This window comes from Amblyomma mixtum, chromosome 1 (assembly GCF_055824585.1).
Source record: "Amblyomma mixtum isolate Tamu chromosome 1, ASM5582458v1, whole genome shotgun sequence".
NCBI lineage: Eukaryota > Metazoa > Arthropoda > Arachnida > Ixodida > Ixodidae > Amblyomma > Amblyomma mixtum.
Genome location: NC_143012.1, coordinates 310,957,913 through 310,975,618, shown reverse-complemented (window position 1 = coordinate 310,975,618; position 17,706 = coordinate 310,957,913). Strand labels below are relative to the sequence as shown.

The 17,706-nt window shown below is 51.7% G+C and overlaps 2 protein-coding genes across 3 annotated transcripts in view; both read right to left on the bottom strand.

Moving 5' to 3' along the window:
* Positions 1-17,706, bottom strand: part of Shrm (shroom) — a 444,260-nt gene that overhangs the window by 338,390 nt on the left and 88,164 nt on the right. Inside the window, exon 1 of one of the 2 annotated variants that reach the window (XM_089566905.1) lies at positions 830-1,011. The exons of the other annotated variant lie outside the window; for it this stretch is intronic. Within the exon in view, the coding sequence (XP_089423031.1) occupies positions 830-876 (47 nt within the window). The 5' untranslated portion in view covers positions 877-1,011. Of the gene's footprint in view, positions 1-829; positions 1,012-17,706 lie in introns of those variants that run through there. 2 annotated transcript variants of the gene reach the window in all.
* Positions 11,583-12,629, bottom strand: LOC149372429 (uncharacterized). The gene has a single exon (XM_089586318.1). The coding sequence runs from the start codon at positions 12,618-12,620 to the stop codon at positions 11,610-11,612; it is 1,011 nt and encodes a 336-aa protein (XP_089442444.1). The 5' UTR covers positions 12,621-12,629; the 3' UTR covers positions 11,583-11,609.

Genomic DNA, 17,706 nt, shown 5'->3' with positions numbered 1-17,706 from the left:
AACGATAAGTTATTGACCTCAATACGCATGAGTAAATAATGTGGTCATTCTCTGATGCCATTACCTTTGTCGTGTACTAAAAGCATCGATAATCAGCGCAAGAATCGAAGGCGACACAAACGCAAGATAGAACAGGCGCTATCCTCCGTTTCTTCGCCGTATTCTACACCCATGACCAACTCGCCCAACTTTACGTTGTTCTGGCAGAAAAGTTACTAGCGGGGACTGATGAGTAATGACTGTTATTCTGCGAACAAACGTTTAGGTCGAAAACAACGTGTCTGTTACGATGAGTCAGTCAATCGGCAACGCCGCTTACAGGGTGCCCCCGCCAAGACTGCACCGAGGTACTGCGTGACCTGGAAACGGCTTCCTGAGGCGTGTTCCAGCGGTGGCATTGAGCTTGGAGTAATTGTCATTCCCTGCGAGCCGCGAACGAAGTCGGCATTCAGAATTGATAGATAGCGCCGATCGGGGGAGAACTGGGTTAGGCGACGGTCGCACATTACCAACGACACGACGTACGCGTTCATATGATCAATCGTTCGCGGAATCCTTGATGGTGGTCCATCAACGCGTATCAGCCCGCAATCCAACACGCACGACACAACGTCGGCGTCAATTAATCCGACACTCCCATCAAAGGAATGTGCTAAGTACGGCGCTCTCTTATTCTAGCCCGCCACGAAGACAATTCGACAGTGTTTGCGCTTTGAGCACTTGCAGGAACTACGGACTCTAGACAAATGTTCCTACAAAGATCCTCAGCTTTTTCAACCATGTACTAATAGTCAATTGCCACTTGAGGAAACCAACACTATGCACTTACTTTTGCTTCCCAGCGGCTGCTCCGAGAAGCCTGTTGAGGACATTCATGGCTAGGGCATGAAGGCCCCGGAGTTTCCGGCGGCCGGGCTTCTTCTATACGGAAATCCCGGAGCGTCGGCGACGACCCGGCCTTCAGTCAATCGCGGTGGGTAGTCACACTTCCTCCGCGTGGAAAACGCGACTAGCGGCGGAGGCCCGACTCGCAGGACCCGCAGATTTTCTCATCGGGATATCGCGACGACAACGACGACGTGCACACCCAAAAAAACACGCTCGAGGAAAGAGGCGGGCGACGCCGAAGCCACAGCCGCCGCTTACGCGCACCTGTTGCTGCTCCGTGGGAGAGAAAATACAATCAGGCCTCGTCGCGGCGCGCTCAGCAGCGAGCGCGGCACGTATTCCGGGGTTCGACACGGGGAACGCACACTGAACACAGCGCAGGGACGGGCCGATGAGGAGCTGGACAGGGGGCCTGCAATCCACGGCTGCGGCCGACGGCGATGACGCTGCGCACGATTATCCAGTCACAGAGCGCCGAGGGAGCGGAACACAGGTCCTCCGAGAGACGGCTGCCCAGTGCAGCCAGTGGCTACGACACTGTACACCGGCGCACCCCCTGTGCACAACCGCAGCAATGCAGTGCGCGCCAAGGGCTCGAAGTCGTCGTCGTCCACGAAGAGGAAGCGCACATACACACGCACCGACAGCGAAGCAGCAGCACTGCCTGCCGCTCCGCCGACAGCGTCCGTCAACGGCCGACGAGAAGCCGGAGGCGTCGTCTCTCGGCGGGGCCTCCGAGTTGGTTGCCCCCGGAGAGGAGCGAAAATCTCGGGGGCAGGCGGAATCGAACCTGTCGGAGCAGGGGGACTTCTCGCAGGAGGCACGTCGAAGAGGTACGCGACTTGGCGTAGCCAGCAGGCGAGGTTCGGGCTGCACTCGGGCGTCGCGGAACAAACTGCCTCTACATGGCTGGCACGGTCTGGCAGCAGCGCAGCCGGCACGCAGCACGGTCGGTGGCTGCCGTTGCTCTCGGGGGCCGGCCACAATGGCGCCGGCATGCATCGGCTGCTGTCGGGGAAGGGATACCGGTCGGCGAGGCCCTTCTCTCCGCGGGCGAGGGGGGGACACCGCTCCCCCGACCGGCCGCCAGGGGGTCCGAGGGGCCGACGGTCTTCTTGCCCCTTTTGTGTTTGTTTTTGGCCGCTGCCGCCGGAAGGGTCGGCCGAACAGCGCCGGTGAGCGTCGTCTACTCAAAACCTAATTCCTTCGCGGACTGGCGCCCCGGAGCCAACCTGGAGGGCCGTTCACTGCCACCTTGTCCGCAGTGAAGATCGTCAAAACGCCGTCGGTGACTACGTATTCAAATTAGAGAGCCTCCATGCGCTTAGCGACATTTGTTCGCAAAGCTAGCAGTGTCGATGACGCGGCTGGGATGTCAAGTGTGTTTCCATGCAGCCAGTTAACGCTAGCTGACTTCCAGGAGGGTCGGCATCACACACACACAGCAGCTTGCCACTCGCAATCCTACCAAGACCCGTAGTTTCTTCTTTCGTTCCCCGGGATGGCCTAAACGTTGCAACGTAAAGACGTATAAAAATGAAGTTGCAAACAATCTTGAGATCTTTCACCTGTCCTCATATTCCTTCTCGTCTATGAATTTGAATTATGAGCGGAATCATTGTTTGAAAATTTCTGCGTTGCAGCCCAGCTTAACTTCTGAGCCTCTCACGAATGTGCAGCTGTCGTAAAGGGTGTGATCTCAAGTATCGCCGAGTGCTGCCCAAACATTTTATTCATAAAGTGACTTGAACATGGGCAGCAAAACCTACGAATCGAAGACTGCCACCATCCAACTTTTGCATGACCACCACCGCGTCTGGGACGCAACAGTGGGCTTCGGGCGACAGTATGGCATTCAGTTTGGGGACTGTTGTCAATAAAACGGAGAGTTGAGCTAGTTGGTACATGTTGCTGGGAAAAAACAGCGCTAAGACGAAGGACAAAGAAAAGAGGACAACAGGACCGGCGCTGACTATCAACTGAAAGCTTTAGTACTGTTGTCAACTGATGCTTGTTGACCAATCTTGTCCACAAATACGTTCTCGGCGACTTAGTAAAGTGTCTACATTTTCGTCTTAATTTTTTGCCAGCAGCCCAACAGCAGCGAACGGAGCTTCGAAAAACAACAGGTGGACACCTCCTCCTATTCTAGCTTCGCTGCACGTATTTTCCACCACCTTGGGGCCCTTCGCAAAGGGACGCTGTACAACGGCCCCAGCCGGCTGCTCCAGGAAGCCGTCCCTCGCCGAAAGAGGGAGATGATCAAAAGACAGGGGGGTGGGGTGCAAGTGCCGCTGGTCCCACAAAGGCCAGACGGGGTGCACGGGAAGAATTCCTTAGGCACAATGAAGCAATATGCGTTGTAGCCGCTTTTCTTTTTTTTTTGCGCGCTCCCCACAAAGGCAAGCGTTTGCAAAGAATCTGGTGGTGCCCTTGTGCGACTTTTCTGGGAGGGTATAAGGCCACCGGAGAGGAAGTCCCACCATTCTTGTGAAGGCAGCGCTTCGAATCGTTTCAGAGGGGACACATGCATTCACAGTGTCAAGAAATGCGACTATTTGCCAGAGTTAAGGAACACAACAAGAAGAAGCACCACACAGGAATGTTGCTGGCGTGCTCGCAAAAAAGAAAAAAAGAAGAAAATGCTGCAAAATGCGCTCGTCGCTGCTCATCACTTCGCAGCATTCCTACATTAGCGCAGTGTGCATAATCAGGCCTGCGCCGATACTTCAGCAGCTTCAGAAGCCGCACATGTGATCACTGCAGGTCTAAAGTCGGAACTAGTCTGACGAATTGAAGCTTGCAACGAAGGTAACGTTAGCACTCTCCTCAGCGGTCGCGCTGCCGTGATCTCGTATAACTGCAGCCGGGCGGACAAGGTTAATAGACGGTTTTAGGATACCGGAGACGTATTAGTGGAGACGTATACCTGTTTAACGGACGCCTTCTGCGCATGTGCAGTGACAAGGGTGGGACCGGGTGGAGCTACTGCACGTACGCAGCCGGCGTCCGGTAAACCGGTGTGCGTCTCCTCTAGCACATCCCCGGCATACTAAAAACGTCTAATGTTTCCTGTCGTGTCTACTAAGTTAGCAACGACGGACGAAGCACAGCGATGGAATTGAGAAGAAAATGAATAAGAACACCGAAATTCTGCCTATGAACGCTCGCTCAACGCTTAGACCAGAACAGCACCACCGTTGAGCAAGGCAAGCACGACCACTCTAGTTGGCGTGTGGCATCCTCCGCCCGTTTACGTTGGGGGGAACGTCGGAGGCCGCAAGACAGGTCCAACACACGGTTCAAGAGGATTCCGCGCCGAAAGGAATTCCTTCTGTATTCACACGCCGTGTGCCCGGATTATCCCAACGGGATGGGAGGCCCTGGCGGAAGAATTCCTTTTGCGGTTTTGGCGCGCGCCTTCGTGGATGAGTGCAGGAACAACCGGTATGCTAACCGCGCGCTGCATGCAAGATGTGGTGCGCGTTATCCGCACTGTGCTTCTTTTCCTGTGCTCGACGCCATGTACTACAAGCGGTTCCGGCGCCAAAAGAGCTCACTGGCGCCTATATTTGGCCCACACGTACCCAGCGTCCGAATTCGCGGAAAAGAGGTTATTCGTATCTGTATCACAAAATGCTTCCAGGTAAACTCTGCGCAACAGAGAGGAATGCCTTTCTTTCTTTCTTTCTTTCTTTCTTTCTTCCTTTCTTTCTTTCTTTCTTTCTTTCTTTCTTTCTTTCTTTCTTTCTTTCTTTCTTTCTTTCTTTCTTTCTTTCTTTCTTTCTTTCTTTCTTTCTTTCTTTCTTTCTTTCACGCCTCCCTTCTTTCGTTTTGTTTACATCTTTTAATATTCAATAACGACGGAACCGTGCGACATTTATCGCGAATGGATCGGAATTCTGCCAAACGAAAATATATTTCGAATAATTTCTTATTAGTGTAAATAAAGTTTTCCCTTCCCTTCCCTTCGAATAATTTCTTATTCGTTGATTTGAACATTACGAGGTATGTTGCGCCGTCAATTAACCGCTGCACGAAGTCTGGAGTAGTAAATTTTTCCACCGAAATTTAGAGCGTCTTGTGAAGGTTCGCTTTCTTTCTTTCTTTCTTTCTTTCTTTCTTTCTTTCTTTCTTTCTTTCTTTCTTTCTTTCTTTCTTTCTTTCTTTCTTTCTTTCTTTCTTTCTTTCTTTCTTTCTTTCTTTCTTTCTTTCTTCCTTTCTTTCTTTCTTTCTTTTTTCATTCATTCATTTCCTTAGTTTCTTTTTCTTCCCGTCTTTCTTTCGCATGTTTTCCTCTTTCTTTCCGTTTGCTCCTTTTTTCTCTTATTCATAATTTTTGTTTCCACATAAAATCATCTTCTGTGGTAATTTGCACTGGCTGCTCTCGGCAAGAAAAAAAATGATTTCGAATCTCGCCGCGTGCTGCCTTAGAACAACAATTTAATGGACACATTTAATCTTAGATCTTGTACTTGGCACACGCATCCCTTCTTTCGTTTTGTTTACATCTTTCAATGTTCGATAACGACGGAACCGTGCGACATTTATCGCTAAGGGTTCCGATTTCAGCCACGCGAAAATGTATTGCGAATAATTTATTATTTATTGGTTTGAACATTACGAGGTGTGTTGCGCCGTCAGTTAACCGCTGCACGAAGTCTGCAGTAGCAAATTTTTCCACCGAAATTTAGAGCGTCTTGTGAAAGTCCATTACCGAAACCACTTGTGAAGACACACTTTCTGCTTTGCGAGTCACACTTCAAATATGAACGAGCAAAATTCGAGCAGCTACACTCTGAAATAAAGGAGTCAAAACGGAGTAAGCTGTTCTATTCGGATCCCCTTTTGGAGTGCGCAAGAGGACAGTCTACTCTCTTTTTACTCTCATACAGGTGCATTCGTTTAGCGTGTATCTTTAGGTGCGCTCCTGTTAAACTAAACCAGTAGTACTACCGCGGTTATCATGGCAGAAGAGGATCTTAACGCCACCTATGACCTACTTTTGGAAGTGCTCGAGCATCTGAGGACAGTCCATCTTCCCGAATGCTACAGAGGGTATACCGACAGTTCGGCAGTGGCTGAGGTGCCTGACGTAAAGGCGACTAACTCGTTTTCTTGACCTCTCCTTGCCCCCCCAAGTCCTTCTTGTTTCGAACCCGTCCCGCCTTCTCTTATGCCGTAACAACCTCTCTCGACTGCGCACGTCACTCGGGGGATCGCAAACGCGGACTTCGGGCAAAGAATATAAAACAACGTTGTCGAGCGTAATACAGTTGCGCGCGGCATAACCTTTCGAGTCAAGCACCGAATTGACTATGGAAGAGCCCGCGTCTGTCAGGACGCCGAAACGCTTACGCCCGGTTTCCATCCAGACGGCCGACTGTATATAGTATATATAGGGCTCGCAAACTAACAAAGTAACCACCACATCCGCGTGCACCTAATACGCCGCGTCCGTCGGCATTGATCCCGAAAACCCTGCGTAGCAAGGCTGCTCCTCCCTCCAAACCGCCCTCACCCCCTGGCCTCACGGTTCGAATACGCACACGCTGCTGCCGAGGATATTGGCCAAGAAGTATCGAACCGTTGCCGCAAATTCCGAAACAAACTAGGTCGCCGCGCTGCCCAGCTCTAGATGGAGTGACCAGAACCGATGATGGAGACCTCCGCAACGAAACAACGCGCGCGGATGGTAGGCGGGAGGCGAAGGCTCCGCGGTCGGAATCGTTGCCCAGAACGCGTCTCCGAGCTTTCAGGAGCGCTTCCGTGTCATCCAGACGAATTGCTTGCTGCTGCCGCGTCTCGCGCGGGAGCTCGCTCATCGTTATGCCGCCGCTGTGCATGGCGCCCTCATCAGCGCGGCGCATCGGTCCCTCCCCCCTCCCTCTCTTTCTCTTTCCCTTTCCTTCCTTCCGCCCAGCCGCAAGTGCCGCCGCCACTGAGCGCACTTTGACGCATACGCCCGGGCGTTCAGTCAGAAATCGCGAGCAGCACACGGGGCACACACATGAATAGCATGAATAAATATGTCGCGCCTAACAAGCGTGAGCGGGAAAAGGCAGCCATCGCTCAGACTGCGCCCCCTGTCCTGTCCCAAACCAATGAGAAACGGGAGCAAGCGCCTTCAGAAGGCGAAGGAAATGTATAAAAGTACAAAAAACAGATGGCGCGCGCCGGTGCTTTCGTTCTGGCGGCTCTCCACAGACACGTCCGCGCTTTTTAGCGAGGTACGAGGACTAGTCTACCCGCTGCAAGGCACGGAGAAGTAAAGAAAGAAAGGAGAGACCAGAAGGTCATGAACACGGCTACCGCCCTGGTCGAACGGACGCCGATACTCTGGCTGTCAACGTGCCAAACTTCGTTTTTGCTGTCGTTTCCCCGACAGTCTGTCTACCGTTGGCGTACGACGTGTACGTTTTGCGGCAAACCGGAAGGCATAAGTATGCGTGGCTGGAAAGGTCTCGCGTGGCCAAGTTCGTGGTCAAGAAATCACTGGAACCACCGCCCAACCACTTTTGCAATTGCTTCCAAGCTCTTTGTACACAAGAGCTGGGGGTTTCATTAGGGAAACATAGAGGCAGCTGTGTGCGAACGTTTGAGGCCACTTTTGTCTTTCCTAATACGATCGTCCACTGCCCTATACGCGGACGCTATCCAGCGCAGCAAACGCACAAATATTAACAAGATTTGAAACAGGTTTTCGGAAGCAACTGGTGACAAAAGCCGCTTGTGCTTTGGACCGTTCCTTTTGTTGGCCATAGTCCCAAAAAGCCGCGTCAGCGCGTTTCCAGCCCTTCTTGTACTAAACGTTAATTCGTTGCTCAAGGACAATATCTTAAGTGGAACAAAGGCATTTATGAATTAAACACAGTCTGTAAAGGTTCGCGACAAACTGAAGCTGAGAAAAAAACTGCAAGAACAGAGATGAAGGCTCTTTTCATGAGGAATGTGGCACCGGTGAGGCCCGTTTCGACGGCGGGAAAGACGACACAACAACACAGTCAGTGAGCGGAGCAGCTTGTAGCTCAATCTCCAGCACCAAGGCGCACTGCCTACTTAAATAGAATGTGAATCCCTATGAATGCTAAACCTAATACTCAGTGTAATAGATTTATGACATAAGTTTCTCATGACCCCAGCAACCTTTCATGTGCCCTACATCGCCTCGCATACAGGAGGCGTGAGGTTCGATCCCCATGCCGTTGGGTACCCGCCGATTTTCCAATGGGCTCGCGCTTTCTGTTGCCCTTCTCTCGAAAAATAGGCCTTCACCTCGAGTAGACTGAAGCACTTTACAAATGACGCTATTCGGCCAAGTTGTCATCGCGCCATTATAATTAATCACTATTATCACCACGTTGTATTTCACTGATCATCCGAGCCACTGCAGTTCGAAAGCCTAAAGACGGTACTGTTCAGTTTCTTGGCAAAATAAAGCCTAGAATGGAATGCGCAGACATCCCATCCAACAGTAGAGTAGAGAGTTTACGAGTTAGCCTAAACTGTAATCCTGCATTAATAATGGATCAGTAACATAGATGTGCACAAGTGCCTACTGGTAATAGTATTCGTACACTTCGCGCTTGACTTCTTCACACTTAAATCTCCCATGCGATGAATGTGCGGAAACTGCCAAAACGAAACATCCCAGGCTGCGGGTAAGCAACGTTAACTGGTTTAAGTTTGCCTCCTGACACTAACTATATCTTAATTCTTTCTGGAGGAGCCGTTGAACTTCATGCGCTAGTTTTGGAAGGACACAGCGCTATTGAAACAACAAAGTGAAAATAAAGGAGCAAAAATTCAAAACAAATGGGCGCCTGCTAATCCCGATAGGTGCCGAGGAAAAAAATAAACCTTGATGAGGCAGGAGAGTCGGCGGAAGAACTAAGGGTGCAGTGAACGAGCCACGGAAAGAGGTATGCATTTAATACGCACGCCGAACGACGACGTCGCTGCCGTCAGGGCAGAGGCGCACGCATCACACGAGGAAGGAAAATTCAATTAAACGATTCCCCCAAAGAGTTCCGTAATGAGTCCGCGGGCTCGAACAGGTGGATGTAATGGATTGCATTAAATGGGTGAGCGAAGGCACCCTTCCTCCTCCTAACTCTCTCTTCTTCCTCCTGCCCTGCGTGTGTGTGTGCTCTTCGCAGCGCTGCCGCCGGTCGCCCGTCATAGGAGCGGCTCGTCAAGTCTGCCGGTTGCCTGACGGCCGCAGCTTGCCTACATACAACACGCGGTGGGAACTGGCGCGCCGCGCTGGCGCCGCCGAGTGGCCGTCGTGGAACGCGTGCAGCTGGGCGACGCGCGGCCTGCCTCGTTTGCTGCCGTCCGCCGAAGGAGGGCTCTCACCTGAAGCCGCCCTCAGGGTGCCTTTGGATGCAGGAGACGCCGTTCGTGAAGGGTGGTGACAACTAATATTCAGTCGCGGGGGGGACGCCATATCGAGTCACAAGGTTTGCATAGGACATACCATATACGGGGGGAGGGGGGGGGGGGGAGGCGCCATATTGAGTCACAAGGTTTGCATAGACCCTCTGGTAAGCACATACCATACCATACCATACCATGCCATACCATGCCATACCATACCATACCATGGTGACATGGTACAGTATTTTTGTTTAAGAAAAAACCTTGATGCTTGCAGTTGTATTGGACGACCTGTCCATGTATCCTTCGCTTCGTGACCGAAGCGACCCGGCCAGGAACGTATGCCGGATACACGAGCCCGTCACGTGTAGCCCCTTGTTCTATAGACGGGTTCTGTGGACAATAACTCGCTGCTTTCTGGTAGAAACCCCAGCACTGCTTCCATAGTATTAAGTCCTATGGAAGCAGTGCTGGGGTTTCTACCAGAAAGCAGCGAGTTATTGTCCACAGAACCCGTCTATAGAACAAGGGGCTACACGTGACGGGCATAGTATTAAGTCCGCGTCTCTCATAGCCTTAGTCGCTTTGGGACGTTAAACCCCATAAACCAAACCAGTATTAAGTCCAGTGCCGGACTCGAAAATACTTGTATAAACAATAGAAGCGTACGATAATTTGTGTCTCTCTGCGCAGTAGCCTTCAACGCAATGCACACCTGTTTCCGTTAGTGCGCCATTTCCGCTCCTCAGAAACCACTAAATAATTTTCAGTTTCAGTCATTAAGTCGTTCTCTCAAAGTCAACAGAGATCTATGCATGTTGTCCGAAGTCTATCTAACAAGCTACGTTTTCATCTCGTGACTATCCTCTCAAAATCCGCATATCTCAGCCTCCAGAAAGCAGATTGATATACGACATTGTCAACGAAATGGGCAAGGCTCACCGCGGAACAGGTTACGCGTCTTACTGCGATACGGGGCCAGTTTTAGGATTGGTGTGTACTTTGGCTGTGTACTTGAAATAGACATACGTGCGATATTTTGCATCTGCTCACAAGAAGCATTTCAGCACGCTAACACAATGAATACAGCGAGTCGTACTGCAGAATTAATGCACTTTCTTCGAGTGGCCATGAAATGAGCGAATAACAAGTGTAATACTAACAAGTGTAAGGTCATGCGTATTTCACACCGATCTGCTAACGAAAGTCTTATTCCCTACAATATTTCAGGTACTCTCCTTGAGCAAGTTACCGCATATAAATATTTAGGGGTTCATATAACTTCTAACCTTTCATGGCAGGCACATGTTGATTATGTTGTTAACAATGCTAACCGCATGCTTGGCTACTTGCGTCGTAATTTTTCCATGGCTCCATCTTCTTTAAAGCTACTACTCTATAAAACCTTAGTTAGATCAAAATTAGAATACGCGTGCTCTGTGTGGGACCCGGGACATGAAACTCTTACTAATCAGTTAGAGTCAGTACAGAATCGTAGCGCCAGATTTATTTTGTCTAACTTTTCCCGCACTGCTAGTGTAACTGCAATGAAAAATACTTTGAACCTTCCTAGCCTTTCCCTTCGTAGAAAACTCGCGCGAATGCTAACTTTTCACAAGATTTACTACCACAATCATCAGCTAAAACGGGATCTTTTATCTGAACCATCATTCATATCACCTCGCACGGATCATCGCCACAAGGTACGCATTCCATACTGCCGAAGCAATCCATACTTCAACTCATTTATACCCAAGACGGCGAGCGATTGGAACCACCTGCCCACCTTGGTTGCCGATATTTCTGACACATGTTTATTTAAAAATGCCGCGGAAAACTATGTGTTTGACTAGGCTGTTTTGTTACCTAATCTGATATGTATTTTGTTCAAGCTTACGTTTTTTCTTGCTTTGCTGTATTACACTACATTTTGCATTTTCTTTTTGTTTTCATTTTGCTGCATTGTCTATACTTTTTTTTAACCACTCCCTTCTGTAACGCCCCACTGGGGCCCTGAAGGTATTGTAATAAATAAATAAATAAATAAATAAAACCTTTCCTGTCTCCCCTGCATTAAACTGCGCACTGAGTACACTGCAGACTCTACCGAAACCGAATCCTACTTAACACCCCCTGTTCAGCAAACCGGACGACACAGCCTATCCATTTCTTGCAAATTTATTAATTCGTTCATTAATCTCTAGAGAATCCGGAGCTCGTTTAGGCAATGCTCTCTTGATGGACTTCTGCCCGCACTGCTCGTTAGGGCGATCAAAACCCCGAAGAAACGAGCGCGCCCCAGTGAGTCCATCGCCGATGGAGCATCCATCCCTGCTCAATCCTTAGCTCCCCCGAGACTCGGTATCGCCCAGCGCAGTCGACGTAGCGACGAGCTTGCGGTGGCGCTTGTCGATGAGGGTGTGGTAGAGCGCCACCAGCCCCAGGAGCATGCAGAACGCCACCAGCATAGCCCACACAGAGGAGTCGACGCGGAGCGCGGTGAGCGCGCGCTCGCCGGCGTGCGCGGTGTGAGGCTCGGCCACCGCGGCAGCCTCGGACACGCACACGCCGTCCACGTCGCGGAAGCCGGCGTCGCAGAGACACACGCCGCCGACGCAGTGCGCGTGTCGGCCGGGACAGCGCGCCTGCGCGCACGGCTCGCCCAGCCTCGCCGTGGGCAGGCAGTGGCCCGCGGCGCGCACGAAGGAGGGTCGGCAGGCGCACACCTCGTCCTGGCACCACGAGTCGTTGGTCACGCACTCGTGGTCGAAGACGCACGCGTCCCCCAGCCGCGAGCCCGCGAAGCACACGCCGTGGAAAGGATCGCGGCGCGGGAACGCCTCCAGGCAGCGGCACACCAGCCCCTGGCTCTCGTCCAGCGCGCAGGAAGCCCGGTCCCGGTGGCAGAAGGTGTGGCGCGAGCAGGACTCGACGCTCAACTCGCCGAGCACCGAGTAGTTGGTGCGCATGTGGGTCTGCTCTCCGCCGTTCTCGGGCTCGAGGATCTTGCAGTGCACGACGCCGTCGTGGGGCGAGTCGGAGGAGAGGCGCAGCAGCGAGTCGCGGACGTAGAAGCCCCGGCCGCGCTCCAGGTAGATGGAGCGCGAGCGCGAGCTGAGCGAGACGTTCGCGCTGGCCGGGTGCTCGACGCGCCAGCGGAATCGCACCGCGTCCCGGGTGGCCGCCGAGCAGGCGAACAGCAGCGTCTGGCCCACCGCGTTCAGCGGCTGCCGCGGGAACAGGTGGTAGTCGGGCACGCGGCTGATGTCGCCCTGGTACCACTCGCGGGGCTCGTCGCCGGACGCGGCCGACCACAGTGAGGCGGCCACGAAGACCGCGGCGAACGGACGCATCCTGGGAGGTGGACTGGTTCCTCCTACGGCAACGTTCTTCTTTGAAGCGCGCGTGGCACGTTGCTCGAGGACAGCCAGTGCTTCTTCGTCTTTGAAGAACGGCCAGTCGCGCTGTACCGCTGCTTGAAATCTGCACCGGCACTGCGTTCCCCGAGTGTGTACTTCATTCCTCTTTCTGGTGGAACTAACTGCCCAGTTACTCGGAACTTTCCATAGAGTAATGCTACATTTACCACCACAGTGCACGCTTAGTACACAGTGCACGCAAGGGCGCTTGTATCTTCATTATCGCTTTTCTCTTGGGCAGATGCACTTTCTCTTGAATAGATGACGTCGTTGATGCATGTGGCAATCCCAGACCTCTACGCAACTGCAGCTTAATATTATGTCGGCAGTCTTGGGCCGCAAATTGAGTTCGGTGGAAGCCCCGAATACAAATACGAATAGGCTAGCATTGCTACTGAATCGAATGCAAATAGTGCAGTCAAAAACCGAATCGAATATGAAGCAAATATTTTGGTGATTATTCGCTACTTGAGGGAATATTCCTATATTCATGCGCAACAGCGACGGAGCTATAAGTCATGAACTAAACGCTGTAGCTGTCGAAATACGCAACGCTGATCCCTACAGATGACACGGGCGCATACACGAAGTAAGTATATGACCGTCAGTAATACGCGTATGCATATTACTGACGTCATACGCCAGTCAGTCAGTCGTATGCGTATGACCGTCAAGTCATACGCATAGGAAAACTACCATTTGCTACTGATGGCCGCGAACGATCGAATGAGAGCCAAATCTCAGCTGATGAGCGGGACGAGAGTTTGAGCCATGACCTCCGATATCAAGCATGAAGGCACGGTCGCTAAATTTGGCTGAACCCTTCAGCGTTTCCCACTATTAAAGGACCCATGTGGAGCATTATAAACCCTGGTTTCCGCACTAACCGATTAAAGCAGCATGCTGTGCGGGCAAAAAAAAAAAAAAACGACTCGTGCCCCATTCGAACTTCGCAATAATTATTCGAAAACTTGAAAGTCTGATTCGATTCGTTTCAAATAATTATGAACATGCACTATTTGATTTGTTCTGCGAATCGAATAGAAAGAGTCACTCGGTACTTTAAAATTTCGAACATTCGCACACCGCTACCTTATTCGTTGTACTTTTTTTTTGTTTATTTCGTAAATGCGGATTTTTCTTTACGTCGACAGCTGCTGAGAAGATTGCACATCTCGTGTGCTTCGTTCTGGCTGTTCGTTCAGTAGAGCCAAATGAAAGTGTAGCAATTGTGTAACTCGCGACAGCAATTTCACGCTTGCGAAGGAATCTGGCCTCGTTTCAGCCCCTTATTTTTCCTCGTGTTTTGCGCCTAGGTTATTTCTGCAGGCTCCAAGCGTAGATACATGTATATATTCTTGATTTCACGGCCACTTCCGTTCCGAAGCAACCACTGAAGTGACACTCTGCCATGCATCATTGGAATCCGTCCTGCGATGCGTATCCTCGCGGTGTCGTAGGATTGAAACGCAGTAGTGGGTGTGTCAGCGCGCGCAAATTCTAGCTTTCTACTCCAGTACACTTGCTGTCACACGACTGCCGTGAGACCTTACACAAGCGTTCTTTCGGCTTGTTTTTTTTTTTTTTGCGCTTGTTTGATACGACTTTTGTTGTGTTACTATGTAGGCCGGAAAAGTCGCACTGTGTACGTGCCAGATTCTAATAATTACCTTTAGCGGGGACGTGGTGACAAAAGCTGACCTTCTGAATCGCGTTTGGATCGAAGGAGATATCAGCAGGCGATACTTCTCTACTTCACCCCCCCCCCCCCCCCCCCCGCGTTCCTATACATATCTTAATCATCGTTGACAGCCATTCCTAACTGCACTCACTGTCTTCGTCGTCACCATTAGCTAAGCCTCGTCGATAGCCCTACTCGCTTAACGCATGCAAATTTAGCGGACAAGCAGACAAGATACACCTCAACAGACTTGCGGAGCTTTCTCTATTGTTGTTGTTCTTTCTCCTAGCGTCTAGTAGCGCGTATCAGCCAAGAATCGGGCGGCGTGAGAAAGCTACTCAACACGACACGATTTCGACATAATCTGGGAACAAACGCGACTTAATGGCATTCTAGTCGAAATGAAGAAGAAGAAATGGTCTTGGGCAGACCATGTAATGCGAAGGCAAGATAACCGGTGGTCATTAAAGGTAACGGAGTGGATTCCAAGAGAAGGCAAGCGTAGCAGGGGGCGTTGAGACTCAGGTGGACGGTTAGGATTAGGAAGTTTGCGGGGATAAGGTGACTGCACCTGACGCAGGACAGGATAATTGGAGGGATATGGGACAGGCCTCCGCAGTGGACGTAGTTAGGCTGCTGCTGCTGATGACGATGATGATTTTGCCAAGAAAAACGATTAGTTCGTCTACACTAATCAGTTTTTGTACCGCGTGGATCATCTTCCTCAACTGGCACCTGAAGTCAGAGATAATCTCTGACCACAGTCTGCGCTGGCTGACTTGATGTTATTCATGAGATATACGTAGTCGCAATTAAGGCCTTGTTGCTCCACCATAATGTCTAAAAGTATATGTACCTCTTTTATTTTTTTAATAATGGATTTCTACGTACCGAAGCTCCACTCTCAGCTGCGAGGTATGTCGCAGAACACTCTGAATTAATTTCTGCCACCAGGGGTTATTTCCCGTGTACTAACATCACACAGCAATCGGGAGTTTTAGCATTTCGCCTCCATAGAAACGGAGCCGCCGGGGCTCGGATTCAACCCTGAGACGTTTGCCTCAGCAGCCGAACGCCGTCATTGCCACGGCGGTGGGCTATAAGCATGTTTTATCACCCAGACACCAAATGACAGGCTGATGTATCTTGTGTTTGTCTTGCGTACCACTGGCCGCTTTTCGTTGGTATGCTAGACGCAAAAGGCGTCCGTGTGCTATGCGATGTCAGTGCACAACAAATATCTGCAGGTGGTCGAAATTATTCTTTAGCCCTCCACTACGACACCCTTTCTCTCTCTCTCTTCTCTAACTCCCTCCTCACCCCTTCCATCAAGGCGCGGTTGAGGTGCCCACCGAGAAGTGAGACAGATAAAGGGGGCTTCCATTTCCAAACACCAATTCAAAACCAATTCGTTCAAAAACACCTACCCAAAGCAATGGTTCTGTGGTTAGCGTGCTCGGCAACTGAATCGGAGTACTCGGGTTCGAACCCGGCAGCGGCGGCCGCATTTCGATGGATGCGAAACGCAAAAGGCGCCCATGTGTTGCGCAATATCAGCGCACAGCAAAGAAACTCAAGTAGTCAAATTTAATCCGGAGCCCACCACTACGTCATCCCTCATAGGCCATGTGTCGCTTCGGGACGTTAAATCCCACGAGTTACAATTTCACTTTGTTGAGCGAGACGATTCAACAGGCGCGTTGCTTTGCTTTCGTCGCCCTCGTGAAAGCGGAAGCATTCGGCCCCGACGATCGCGCCAGCAGCAGCAGCAACGTTGGGCGCCGCTCTTCCGCGTGGAACGAAATTCGCTGCCGCCGCCACCGACCGCTGGACGCATCCGCCCTTGCTGGTCTCGCCGATCTCCCGCGGCGGCGGAGGCGCTGGCCAGCAGGACGCGCTGGCGGCCGAAATATCGCGGCCAAACCCGTTTCACCCCTGACGCCGCCGCCGCCGCCGAAAAACACGAGCCAGCCAGATGCCCCCCGCTAATGGCCCCGGCCCCGGCGCGCCTCGCCCTCGGCACCAGCGGCCGCGTAAAATACGTGCAGTGCACGGGTGACGCCGTCTCGCCCGGTTCGGCACAAGGAACGTTGCAAAACCGCCCTTCGGCACAGACACCTTCTGAATGCAAAGTTTCTTCGAGTCCCGCCACGAAGCGGCGGCGAAAACAGTCCTACAAGCGAAAATATAAGAGCTCGTTAGTTCGAACCTGTTTAATTCGAACTTCCAGTTTACTAAGCCTGAAGCTTCGGTTTATTCAAAAATCCTCTGCATTTAGTGAAGGCAGTAATGTGAAATCGACGAGCTATGAACAAATTAACTGCACCATTCGAGCTCGAAGTGCCGAGATTCCACTGTAAATATATGAAACGACTCGATGATCAATCTGGAAACGGGCGCAGTAAAAACGCTGTCTTATTCGCATAACCAGCAAGTGTACACATTCCTGTCGGAGGTCGGTCTATATATCCTGCCGGAGTTGCACGCAATTGAGGAGACGACGCGGCGGGCACAACCTCTAGCGGCGCGTCTGACGGGCCCATCCACGCGACGTCATTCATCGGCGTCACCCAGCCCTGCTAGCCCCACGCAGTGGAAGCAGCGCCCACCACACCGCGGGAGGCGCCCCGATCGGATAACGCGCGCGCCAAGCGCTAACGGGCGATACGAGGACTGATTTCTCGAGCACACCGCCGCTGGTGGTGGTGAGGGGACGAAGGAGCGGAGGGTCGCGGGAACCTGTCCCAGTCGACAAATAATTGGCAAACAAATAAGCTCACCTCTCGCTTTGCGTCGCTTCTTGCACGAGCACGGCCGCTTCCTGGGACGCTGCAGCCATCTCGACCGCTGCGGCGGTGAGGAGAACGCGCCGCTGCGGGTGCGTCGTGAAACGTTGTGTCTAATTAGTAGCTGGCCCCGTGTATCGCTTTACGACCTTCTGCGACGCCAGCTCCAAGCCGAGGCAGCCGCTACCGTCGGCCGGTAGGCATACAGGGGCCAGCGAGAAGTGGGGCGCCTCGCAGTGCAACAGCGAGAGGGCATGAACAGTGCATTCGTGCTGCACCTCACTGCTTGAGGGCATTGGGGCAGAAGCGACTGTTTCAAAGGAGCGGGAGCCCGAACCCTCGAAGGTGTTCGTGCGTTGTAACGGTCTAAGATGGCTGGTGTTTTGGCCATCATTCGTCGGGATGTCTCGATGGCCGTGGTTACGGCTACGTTTTAGCACGTGAGGTGCTCTATGAATTCGGACAACTTTAAGTATCGTCTAGTTTCTGTTTAACTATGTGTTCCTGGATTCGCTTGTGTGTATATCATATCATATACATCGTCTAATGCGTT